General features: G+C 44.3%; 1 protein-coding gene across 2 annotated transcripts in view; it reads left to right on the top strand.

Annotated features, from left to right (window-relative positions):
• Nucleotides 1-1,481: 1,481 nt before the first annotated feature.
• Nucleotides 1,482-13,389, top strand: part of pdgfd (platelet derived growth factor d) — a 95,841-nt gene continuing 83,933 nt past the window's right edge. The window contains exon 1 of one of the 2 annotated variants that reach the window (XM_031795710.1): nt 1,482-2,399. In XM_031795710.1, coding sequence (XP_031651570.1) covers nt 2,276-2,399 — 124 coding nt within the window. In that variant the 5' untranslated portion in view covers nt 1,482-2,275. The remainder of the gene's footprint in view (nt 2,400-13,389) is intronic. The other variant, XM_031795711.1, reaches the window with a different exon arrangement.

The following is a 13,389-nucleotide window of genomic DNA, read 5'->3' as shown; positions in this document are numbered from 1 at the left end:
TGTGGACAACTACAAATGCTTAGGTGTCTGGTTAGACTGTAAACTCTCCTTCCAGACTCACATTAAGCATCTTCAATCCAAAATTAAATCTAGAATTGCCTTCCTATTTTGCAACAAAGCATCCTTCACTCATGCTGCCAAACATGCCCTCGTAAAACTGACCATCCTACCGATCCTCGACTTCGGCGATGTAATTTCCAAAATAGCCTCAAACACTCTACTCAGCAAATTGTATGCAGTCTTTCACAGTGCCATCCGTATTGTCACCATAGCCCCATATACTACCCACCACTGCGACCTGTATGCTTTCATTGGCTGGCCCTCGATTCATATTTGTTGCCAAACCCACTGGCTCCAGGTCATCTATAAGTCTTTGCTAGGTAAAGCCCCAGCCTTATCTCAGCTCACTGGTCACCATAGCAGTACCCACCCGTAGCACGTGCTCCAGCAGGTATATTTAACTGGTCACCCCCAAAGCCAATTCCTCCTTTGGCCGCCTTTCCTTCCAGTTCTCTGCTGCCAATGACTGGAGCGAATTGCAAAAATCACTGAAGCGGGAGACTCATATCTCCCTAATGAACTTTAAGCACCAGCTGTCAGAGCAGCTCACAGATCACTGCACCTGTACACAGCCCATCTGTAAATAGCCCATCCAACTACCTCATCCCCATACTGTTATTTTTTCTTCTTCTCCTTTACACCCCAGTATCTCTACTTGCACATTCATCTTCTGCACATCTATCACTCCAGTGTTTAATTGCTAAATTGTAATTACTTTGCCACTATGGCCTATTTATTGCCTTACCTCCGTTATCTTACCTCATTAGCTCACACTGTATATAGATTTTTGTTCTATTGTGTTATTGACTGTATGTTTGTTTATTCCATGTGTAACTGTGTTGTTGTTTGTGTCGGACTGCTTTGCTTTATCTTGACCAGGTCACAGTTGTAAATGAGAACTTGTTCTCAACTAGCCTACCTGGTTAAATAAAGGTGTTCTCAACTAGCCTACCTGGTTAAATAAAGGTGTTCTCAACTAGCCTACCTGGTTAAATAAAGGTGTTCTCAACTAGCCTACCTGGTTAAATAAAGGATAAATAAATCAATAAAATACAGTGCATGCAGAGGAACTTAAAAGTGCTGACTCTCTCCATTGCAGTCTCATTGATGTGGATCGGGGCATGTTCTGTCCTCTGCTTCTTGAAGTCAACAATCATCTCCTTTGTTTTGCTGACATTGAGGGAGAGACTGTTGTCTTGTCACAATACAAAGCCTCCTATAGTATCTACAAAACAAGAAAATAACAAGGCCTGATGAACAGAATACATACATAAACCAAATTAGTGAAACGTTTAGATGTAATAATGCTGTATAATAGCCTGGAACTCTTTTAGACATGCTTGCATTTGCTCAGTGAAATTATGAAATGAAGAACATTGTCAGACATGGTTTCCACTTATTCAACAGGCGCTTCAACAAGTGAATTCATGTCCGAGTTCTTCCCGGGACAAGTTTTGCCCAGAGGCCATACTTTATTAGTGTCAGTGTGCAATGCTGTCAGTGACTCTTCTCCTCCTGTTCATTTCGTCTCTGGTCAAGTTTCTTTCTCGCTGAAAATTCCCTTCCTGGCTCCTTCTCACTCTCTCTTTGTGTGTGTATGTGTGTCTGACTGTGACTGTAATCTCCCACGTTCTTTTTTTCCGCTAAAATGTTCCTTCTGGCCTATTTCCTCGTCCCGGATCACGGAAGAGCGACAACCCTCCTCTACTGAAGTCTGCCCCTCTGATCAACTGACCGACTGAAGATTCACACACAAGTGTGTGTGTAGATAGCTACGGCGAGAGACACACAATTTTAGCCTCGAAGTTCAGTTGTTGGAACGCATTTCCATCTCGCTCTGATATCAGAGAAGTTAAAGGAATGTGGACTATTTCCCATGGAATTACCCGTGAGGATTAACTCGCGATAAGAAATCGGCGCCCGTGCTTGTGTTTGACCGTGGACGGGAGTATATGTCTGAGGTATATGAACCTGCTCGGTGTTCTGTAGCCGCAGAGCTCATGCATGGTGAGTTTGAGACAGGCAGTTTGCTCCAGTCCAAATTCACAGTGAAAAGCAAATCGGGAGAAATGATGCGAACAGCACGAAAGTTTTAAGCAAACTTTTACTTGAGTCTCTAGAGAACACGAGTAGGCAATTGGTCTCTTTTCAGAACAGTAAATTGTCCTTCCACGTTTGGGAATTTAGTTTAGGGTGTGCAAACGCCACGGACAGAATGAACATCTCTGGGCGCGTGGTACTTGCGCTGTTGCTCGCCCTGCTGGTGGGCTTTACCGGGGGCACACAAGCCCAAGTAGTGTCCGCCAAGGTGATGCGGTCGTCAAACGTGAGGCGAGATGGTGAGTCTCAGTTTTTGATTTGTGTAAGTCAATTTTGTGTGAATGTACAGTAACAAGTGTTTCAACAACAAAGCAACTGGTGTTTTGGACGAACTGTCTGTAGCCTATAATGGGTGGTAATATGGTTACTCTTAGTAATGAATTGAGTTCTGATCACAATGGATTTATACTTGCAGTTGTTTTGTTACAGATGACATTGAAAGAGGTCCTTATGAACAATGTTGGTTAATTAGGCCTAGACACATCAGACTTCTACAATGTATTCTAAAATATGCACATTAACAATACTCAATTGAATTATAAAACAATGAAAGGTGAATATAGAACTATAGAAGTTGAATGTAATCTTGATAGACAGTCCATGTCATAAGTGGCCTGTCAGGAGAAGCCTAGATGTTGTTTCATCTAGTGGTGTGTATGTCTTAGTCCGTGGTGATGAACGACCTGCCTACACCAGGGAAGTCAGCTTCCTGTGTTGACCTGTTCTAATGACCTAGACACTCTATTGTTACTTTGCCTGAGAGAGAGACAGCGGGGAGAGCGGAGGTGATCGAGAGCAGAGGAGCGAAGGCAGATGAGAGGGAATGAAAGAGACAGCTGCATGGGGCAATGGAAAGACAAACCGAAAGGGCGAGAGACCCCATTTAGGATATAGGGTACAGGCAGCAGGAGGAGAAGAGAGAGTACCAGTTGGGTTTTCTGACCTGTGAATATTGTTGACCTGCTGGTCCTCAGTGTTCTAGAACCACAGTAACATTGTCCTCAGTGTTCTAGAACCACAGTAATATTGTCCTCAGTGTTGTAGAACCACAGTAACATTGTCCTCAGTGTTGTAGAACCGCAGTAACATTGTCCTCAGTGTTGTAGAACCACAGTAACATTGTCCTCAGTGTTGTAGAACCACAGTAACATTGTCCTCAATGTTGTAGAACAACAGTAACATTGTCCTCAGTGTTGTAGAACCACAGTAACACAGTAACATTGTACTCAGTGTTGTAAAACCACAGTAACACAGTAAAATTGTCCTCAGTGTTCTACAACCACAGTAACATTGTTCTCAGTGTTGTAGAACCACAGTAACATTGTTCTCAGTGTTGTAGAACCACAGTAACACAGTAAAATTGTCCTCAGTGTTCTACAACCACAGTAACATTGTTCTCAGAGTTGTAGAACCACAGTAACATTGTCCTCAGAGTTCTGTTCTTTTCTCACCTTTAGTCATAGCTACCTTGTTGACCTGGTCATCCTCAGTGTTTTAGAACCACAGTAACATTGTCCTCAGTGTTGTAGAACCACAGTAACATTGTCCTCAGTGTTGTAGAACCACAGTAATATTGTCCTCAGTGTTGTAGAACCACAGTAACATTGTCCTCAGTGTTTTAGAACCACAGTAACATTGTCCTCAGTGTTGTAGAACCGCAGTAACATTGTCCTCAGTGTTGTAGAACCACAGTAACATTGTTCTCAGTGTTGTAGAACCACAGTAACATTGTTCTCAGTGTTGTAGAACCACAGTAACACAGTAAAATTGTCCTCAGTGTTCTACAACCACAGTAACATTGTTCTCAGAGTTGTAGAACCACAGTAACATTGTCCTCAGAGTTCTGTTCTTTTCTCACCTTTAGTCATAGCTACCTTGTTGACCTGGTCATCCTCAGTGTTGTAGAACCACAGTAACATTGTCCTCAGTGTTGTAGAACCACAGTAATATTGTCCTCAGTGTTGTAGAACCACAGTAACATTGTCCTCAGTGTTTTAGAACCACAGTAACATTGTCCTCAGTGTTGTAGAACCGCAGTAACATTGTCCTCAGTGTTGTAGAACCGCAGTAACATTGTCCTCCGTGTTGTAGAACCACAGTAACATTGTCCTCAGTGTTGTAGAACCACAGTAACACTAACAACCCACAAGTGTCATTTAGCTTAGCCTGGAGACTACAGCCACATCCACAGCAGAATGCCTACATTATAACAGTCTGTCCCTCTAATTCACACACAGCTGTCTGCTATGAGCCTCTTTCTGGGCAGAGAAAGAGGAAAATACCACAGTATCACTTACACCTCTGTGCCATGCTCTAGGCCCTGGTTCGTCTCGCACTCGTGTGTGTGTGTGTGTGTGTGTGTGTGTGTGTGTGTGTGTGTGTATTGGGTAATTTGGGTCTGTATGCAGATTGTTGTTAGGTTGATCTGATCTCCAGTGTTTGGATCCTTTCAATACTCCAACCTCCCTTTACTTCTGACAGGTGTGTGTGTGTGGACACATGAGCAACATTCATCAAAATTGTTAAAAGGTGATGAAAACAATTGTAACAAATGCAACAGTTGGACAATGAAGATCCTACAAACTGTTTGATTTAAAAAAAAAAATATATATATATATATATATATATATATATATATATATATAAAAACAAAAAAATATACATATGTATATATAGTATATAATGTCAGAATAATAGTAGAGAGAATGATTTATTTCAGATTTTATTTATTTCATCACATACCCAGTGGGTCAGAAGTTTACATACACTCAATTTGTATTTAGTAGCATTACCTTTAAATTGGTTAACTTGGGTCAAATGTTTTGGGTAGCCTTCCACAAGCTTCCCACAAAAAGTTGGGTGAATATTTTTATATTTTATATTTTTATTTTTTACCTTTATTTAACCAGGTAGGCAAGTTGAGAACACCTTTATTTAACCAGGTAGGCAAGTTGAGAACACCTTTATTTAACCAGGTAGGCAAGTTGAGAACAAGTTCTCAGTTACAATTGCGACCTGGCCAAGATAAAGCAAAGCAGTTCGACAGATACAACGACACAGAGTTACACATGGAGTAAAACAAACATACAGTCAATAATACAGTATAAACAAGTCTATATACAATGTGAGCAAATGAGTTGAGATAAGGGAGGTAAAGGCAAAAAAGGCCATGGTGGCAAAGTAAATACAATATAGCAAGTAAAACACTGGAATGGTAGTTTTGCAATGGAAGAATGTGCAAAGTAGAAATAAAAATAATGGGGTGCAAAGGAGCTAAATAAATAAATAAATTAAATACAGTTGGGAAAGAGGTAGTTGTTTGGGCTAAATTATAGGTGGGCTATGTACAGGTGCAGTAATCTGTGAGCTGCTCTGACAGTTGGTGCTTAAAGCTAGTGAGGGAGATAAGTGTTTCCAGTTTCAGAGATTTTTGTAGTTCGTTCCAGTCATTGGCAGCAGAGAACTGGAAGGAGAGGCGGCCAAAGAAAGAATTGGTTTTGGGGGTGACTAGAGAGATATACCTGCTGGAGCGTGTGCTACAGGTGGGAGATGCTATGGTGATCAGCGAGCTGAGATAAGGGGGGACTTTACCTAGCAGGGTCTTGTAGATGACATGGAGCCAGTGGGTTTGGCGACTAGTATGAAGCGAGGGCCAGCCAACGAGAGCATACAGGTCGCAATGGTGGGTAGTATATGGGGCTTTGGTGACAAAACGGATTGCACTGTGATAGACTGCATCCAATTTGTTGAGTAGGGTATTGGAGGCTATTTTGTAAATGACATCGCCAAAGTCGAGGATTGGTAGGATGGTCAGTTTTACAAGGGTATGTTTGGCAGCATGAGTGAAGGATTCTTTGTTGCGAAATAGGAAGCCAATTCTAGATTTAACTTTGGATTGGAGATGTTTGATATGGGTCTGGAAGGAGAGTTTACAGTCTAACCAGACACCTAAGTATTTGTAGTTGTCCATGTATTCTAAGTCAGAGCCGTCCAGAGTAGTGATGTTGGACAGGCGGGTAGGTGCAGGTAGCGATCGGTTGAAGAGCATGCATTTAGTTTTACTTGTATTTAAGAGCAATTGGAGGCCACGGAAGGAGAGTTGTATGGGCCCAGAACCTCCTGACAGAGCTGGTGTAACTGAGTCAGGTTTTTAGGCCTCCTTGCTTGCACACACTTTTTCAGTTCTGCCCACAAACCTTCTATAGGATTGAGGTCAGGGCTTTGTGATGGCCACTCCAATACCTTGAATTTGTTTTTACCACATCTTTTGAAGTATGCTTGGGGTTATTGTCCAATTGGAAGACCCATTTGCGACCAAGCTTTAACTGATGTCTTGAGATGTTGCTTCAATATATCCACATAATTTTCAAGCCTCATGATGCCATATATTTTGTGAAGTGCACCAGTCCCTCCTGCAGCAAAGCACCACCACAACATGATGCTGCCACCCCCGTGCTTCACGGTTGGAATGGTGTTCTTCGGCTTGCAAGCCTCCCCCTTTTTCCTTCCAACATAAAGATGGTCATTATGGCCAAACAGTATTATTTTTGTTTCATCAGACTAGAGGACATTTCTCCAAAAAGTACGATCTTGGTCCCCATGTGCAGTTCCAAACCGTAGTGTCTTTTTTATGGAGGTTTGGACCAGTGGCTTCTTCCTTGCTGAGCGACCTTTCAGGTTATGTCGATATAGGACTCGTTTTACTTTGGATATAGATACTTTTGTACCTGTTTCCTCCAGCATCTTCACATGGGCCTTTGCTGTTGTTCTGGGATTGATTTGCACTTTTCACACCAAAGTAGGTTCATCTTTAGGAGACAGAACGCGTCACCTTCCTGAGCATTATGGCGGCTGCGTGGTCCCATGGTGTTTATACTTGCATACTATTGTTTGTACAGATGAACGTGGTACCTTCAGGCATTTGGAAAATGCTCCCAAGGATGAACCAGACTTGTGGAGGTCTACAATTTTTTTTCTGAGGTCTTGGCTGATTTCTTTTGATTTTTCCATAATGTCAAGCAAAGAGGCACTGAGTTTGAAGGTAGGCCTTGAAATACATCCACAGGTACACCTCCAATTGACTCAAACTTTCCAAGCTGTTTAAATGCACAGTCAACTTACTGTATGTAAACTTCTGACCCACTGGAATTGTGATGCTATGAATTGTAAGTTAAATAATCTGTCTGTAAACAATTGTTGGAAAAATGACTTGTCATGCACAAGTAGTTTTACATAGTTCCACAAGTATGTCAGTAGCAGGATACCCTCAGATTAAAAATCAACAGGCTTGGCTGTAAATAACACCTATCTATACACACACACACACACACACACACACACACACACACATCTACCTGTCTACATACTTTACATTGTTTGCAAAATCAGACATAATACCACTGTATCCCAGTGTTAATTTTTGGAAGTTGCTTTAATTTCATCTGTATTAAATGTCTGTCAGGCTCGTTGATATGATTGGACCAAGGCGCAGCGTGTATAGAGTTCCACATGTTTTAATTCATCGAAACTCACCAACAAAACAATAAACCGCAAACGAGACGTAACGACTGGAGTGCTCACAGACACTACACAAAAACAAGATCCCACAAACTAAGGTGGGAAAAAAGGCTGCCTAAGTATGATCCGATCAGATTGGGAACCATACCCGGCCAACAAAGAAATAGAAAAACTAGAATGCCCACCCAAATCACACCCCGACCTAACCAAATAGAGAAATAAAAAGGCTCTTTAAGGTCAAGGCATGACAGTACCCCCCCCCCCCCCCCCCCAAAGTTGCGGACTCCGCCGCAAAACCTGACTCCATGGGGGAGGGTCTGGGTGGGCATCTAGCCTCTGTGGCGGCTCCGGTTTGGGACGTAGACCCCGCTCCGCTCGCTGATCCCTCCGCTTCCGTGGAACCGGACCGTGGATCTTCGCCGGAGGTTCCGGACCAAGATTGTCGTCGGGGACTCCGGACCGTAGATTGTCGTCGGGGACTCCGGACCGTAGATTGTCGTCGGGGACTCCGGACCGTAGATTGTCGTCGGGGACTCCGGACCGTAGATTGTCGTCGGGGACTCCGGACCGTAGATTGTCGTCGGGGACTCCGGACCGTAGATTGTCGTCGGGGACTCCTGACCGTAGATTGTCGTCGGGGACTCCGGACCGTAGATTGTCGTCGGGGACTCTGGACCGTAGATTGTCGTCGGGGACTCCTGACCGTAGATTGTCGTCGGGGACTCCGGACCGTAGATTGTCGTCGGGGACTCTGGACCGTAGATTGTCGTCGGGGACTCCGGACCGTAGATAGTCGTCGGGGACTCCGGACCGTAGATAGTCGTCGGGGACTCCGGACCGTAGATCGTCGTCGGGGACTCCGGACCGTAGATCGTCGTCGGGGACTCCGGACCGTAGATCGTCGTCGGGGACTCCGGACCGTAGATCGTCGTCGGGGACTCCGGACCGTAGATCGTCGCCGGGGACTCCGGACCGTAGATCGTCGCCGGGGACTCCGGACCGTAGATCGTCGCCGGGGACTCCGGACCGTAGATCGTCGCCGGGGACTCCTGAACCTTCGCAGGAGGCTCTGGACTGGGAACCGCCGCTGGAGGCTCTGGACCGTCGCTGGAGGCTCTGGACCGCCGACAGTCACTGGAGGCTCTGGACCATCACTGGAGGCTCTGGACCGTCGCTGGAGGCTCTGGACCGCCGACCGTCGCTGGAGGCTCTGGACCGCCGACCGTCGCTGGAGGCTCTGGACCGTCACTGGAGGCTCTGGACCGCCGACCGTCACTGGAGGCTCTGGACCGTTGCTGGAGGCTCTGGACCGCCGACCGTTGCTGGAGGCTCCAGCGAACCATACCCGGCCAACAAAGAAATAGAAAAACTAGAATGCCCACCCAAATCACACCCGACCTAACCAAATAGAGAAATTAAAACACTCTCTAAGGTCAGGGTGTGACAATGTCTACTACTTTTTAAATTTTAAATTCCACAAAAACCAGTCAAAATAAAGTAGTCTGTCTTGTGGTGTCGAGACGATGTGTTAAGTGTCTGACGCAGCTTTAGCGTTCTTATCGATGCAACGGAAATATAATGTATTCCATTGAGCCCAATTCAGCCATTCCCGGGGTGTGTCTGACAGGGTTCTGCACATAATGTTACCTGGCATAACGTTACCTGGCATAACGTTACCTGGCATAACGTTACCTGGCTTAACGTTACCTGGCTTAACGTTACCTGGCATAACGAGTAAAATGAAACCGATCAATCTGTTGAGATTTAAGTGTCAAGTGAAGCACTCGTGAACAGGTACAGTGCTGTCTTGGGACTTCAGGTTGACACAGACCCCTCAGCATTGAACAAACACATCATTTGGTATAGTGTGTGTGTGCTTTTGGTTGGCGTGCTTTTGGTTGGCAAGCTCTGTCACACGGTGCATTCAGGAATTCCCACCAAGGTTTCTCCTGTGTTTGTTTAGCGTTGTATTCACACTCCCCTCCTCACCATAAGTGTGTGTGCTTGGCAAACAATATTTGGCCTTTGTGTTCAAAACAACCCATCACCTTCACTGAGGAGACAGCAGAAAACACAGAGAGAGAGAGAGAGAGAGACACACAGAGAGAGACACACACACACACACAGAGAGAGAGACATACACACAAAGAGAGAGAGCGAGAGAGACACACACACACAGAGAGAGACATATACACACACGGAGAGAGAGACACATACACACACACACACAGAGAGAGAGAGACACAGAGAGTGAGAGAGAGACATACACAGAGAGAGAGAGAGAGACATATACACACACACAGAGAGAGAGAGACATACACACACACACAAATCAAATCAAATCAAATCAAATGTATTTATATAGCCCTTCGTACATCAGCTGATATCTCAAAGTGCTGTACAGAAACCCAGCCTAAAACCCCAAACAGCAAGCAATGCAGGTGGAGAAGCACGGTGGCTAGGAAAAACTCCCTAGAAAGGCCAATACCTAGGAAGAAACCTAGAGAGGGGGGTGGCCAGTCCTCTTCTGGCTGTGCCGGGTGGAGACATATAGACACAGAGAGAGACATATATACACACACAGAGAGAGACACACAGAGAGAGAGAGAGAGAGATAGACATATATACACACACACAGAGAGAGAGAGACATATACATACACACACACACACACACACACACAGAGACATACACACAGAGATATATATATATATATATATATATATATATATATATACACACACACAGAGAGAGAGACATACACACACACACACACACACAGAGAGAGAGACATACACACACACACACACACACACACACACACACAGAGAGAGACATACACACACACACACACACACAGACATACACACACACACACACAGAGAGACATAAACACACACACACACACACACACAGACATACACACACACACACAGAGAGACATACACACAGAGAGAGAGACATATATACACACACAGAGCGATACACACACACACAGAGAGAGACATATACACACACAGAGAGAGAGAGAGAGAGGCGCACACAAAACCACACACATACACTCACTGACAAACTCCCAACCTCCTCATGAAAACAAAGTGTTTTTAATTTATTAAAGACACCATATAGGAAAGAAGCCCACCTCTCATCTCACTCTCTGGTCTACACCATTGCATATCGCTCTGTACGTTCCCACCTTTAATGTGTCTGATTCCTTCCTCAATCTCTCTATCTTTCTTTCTCTTCTTTAATCAAAGGCTGCTTCCGCTGCGGGTCTCAGAGCAAATCTAATATGGCAAAGAGTGTTTGCAAGTAACACACACACACACTGACAACAGTCTGTTTAGACATCAAAGTCTGCTGAAGAATGAAAGGCTGTTCCTGAATGTAAGGGAGGTTGGATGGAATGGAACTCAGTTAGGCCGTGTCCTCTGGCCATTGGTGATCTCAGTGCATTTCTCTAGGGCCCTGTAAAATCATATCGAGGGCCCTGTAAAATCATATCCAGGGCCCTGTAAAATCATATCTAGGGCCCTGTAAAATCATATCTAGGGCCCTGTAAAACCATATCGAGGGCCCTGTAAAACCATATCGAGGGCCCTGTAAAACCATATCGAGGGCCCTGTAAAACCATATCGAGGGCCCTGTAAAACCATATCGAGGGCCCTGTAAAACCATATCGAGGGCCCTGTAAAACCATATCGAGGGCCCTGTAAAAGCCCTGTAAAACCATATCGAGGGCCCTGTAAAACCATATCGAGGGCCCTGTAAAACCATATCTAGGGCCCTGTAAAACCATATCTAGGGCCCTGTAAAACCATATCTAGGGCCCTGTAAAACCATATCGAGGGCCCTGTAAAACCATATCTAGGGCCCTGTAAAATCATATCTAGGGTCCCTCTTTTTTTTTCAGCACTGAGCATATTTCTGGTCTGCTGAGCCCAAACTTGAACGTTGTGAAAATTCTGTGCAACTTCCAACACACACTGGGAACATTATGTTCTTCTTGAACTGCGCTGTTGGTTAAGGGTTTATCAGTTAGCATTTCACGGTAAAGTCTACACTTGTTGTATTCGGCGCATGTGACAGACAGTTTGATTTGAACATAGGCTGTACCCGCTTTAAGTTACAGTTTTAACAGTGGCTAAGTAGGCTGCTGTAGTAGGCTGCTGTAGTAGGCTGCTGTAGTAGGCTGCTGTAGTAGGCTGCTGTAGTAGGCTGCTGTAGTAGGCTGCTGTAGTAGGCTGCTGTAGTAGGCTGCTGTAGTAGGCTGCTGTAGTAGGCTGCTGTGGCTATTTGATCATAATCTAGATCATAGCCTACCAGAGTGGCCTACCATCAAAAACAGTGCAGAAAATGCATCCAATAATGTTTTAACATGGAAATAGCTGTTCTATCATTCAGCCTACAGTAGCAGCCAATGTGTGGTCTTCAATGAAGCCTTCATGCAGGGCTTTATCCTGCTCATCCGTTTGTCCTTCAGACAAGGAGGCGACTGAACATGTTGTTTGATGCAAGAAACCACTTTACAAAATAAAATGCATTATTATTCCCATAGCATTATTACAGAGAATCAGACAAATTATGCTTCCCTCTGCCTATTGGCTACTTAGATTATTCAAGCCTGTCTCAAAATACAACACTGCCCCTTTAAGACAAAAAAAGGCTCTTCCTGACTCCTCTTTTTTCAAGGATGTCTAGAAATGTACAGGTTTTGTGCTCAATCACTCCCCTGCTGCTGACTACAAATGATCTGGAACCTAATAACTCACTAACTAGCAAATGATATGAACAAAATGTGCACGTGTGACTACATGTCTCTCTCGCTTTGATCTCAACAAGCTCACCTACTCACCACCACTCATGCTGTACATGCTGTAAACACAGTCCAGTTCAATGTAAATGGCACAGAACCATATATGGCAATGGTCTATTTGCATATCGACCTACTGCAGCTCTGATTGGTTATGCCACACTGGTCTGTGTAGAGTACAAGCTGAGTAGTGCGTGTCAATGGAATAGAATCCTACTTAGATGTGTTCTGCCAACAACATCTCTTTCATAACTTGTTTTGTTTCGGTATGCTGCATTGCAAGTGGCTAATATTGCCTTGATTCAATCCCAATTGCCACAGTAAAGGAAAACGTTGACAGTGTTAACAGGGAAAACTCTGGAACAGTGGTCACCAACCAGTCAAAATGCTGAGATCTACCACAGATTTTTTTATTAACATGACTTAAAAAAACGTAAACCTATGCAACATTAACCAATTAAAAACAGTTCTGTAGCAATGAGGTTTGTGCAGTAAACTATAGGCCCAATACATTATAACCACATATTGGCTTTGCTTGAATTTACCTGCCAATGCATTGTTGTTCAGGCCATTTCGAAATTGGAGCTAGACTGTATGATCACACCAGTAATAGATCCGTTGCTGTATTACTTGTGAGGCACAGCTGAGTGAGCAAACATTTAAATCATTCGCTTTTTATTTGTATTTTACTGGGCTGATGGTGCCTCCATCTGATGGTCAGTCTCAGCGGAGGGAGAGAGCAGCAGATTGTGGGTCCGTCTCTCAACATCCTTCCTCTCTCCCTTTCCTCCACTGACACTGACCAAACAGGGACACCGTCTTCCAGCTGATGGCGAAACTCGAGTCACACCGCATTATTTCTGCCTCATGCACAAATTCATGTTGTTACTCCTATCGAC

The sequence above is a fragment of the Oncorhynchus kisutch genome, linkage group LG18 (assembly GCF_002021735.2).
Source record: "Oncorhynchus kisutch isolate 150728-3 linkage group LG18, Okis_V2, whole genome shotgun sequence".
NCBI classification, from domain to species: Eukaryota; Metazoa; Chordata; class Actinopteri; order Salmoniformes; family Salmonidae; genus Oncorhynchus; species Oncorhynchus kisutch.
This window is presented reverse-complemented; position numbering and strand designations above follow the sequence as displayed.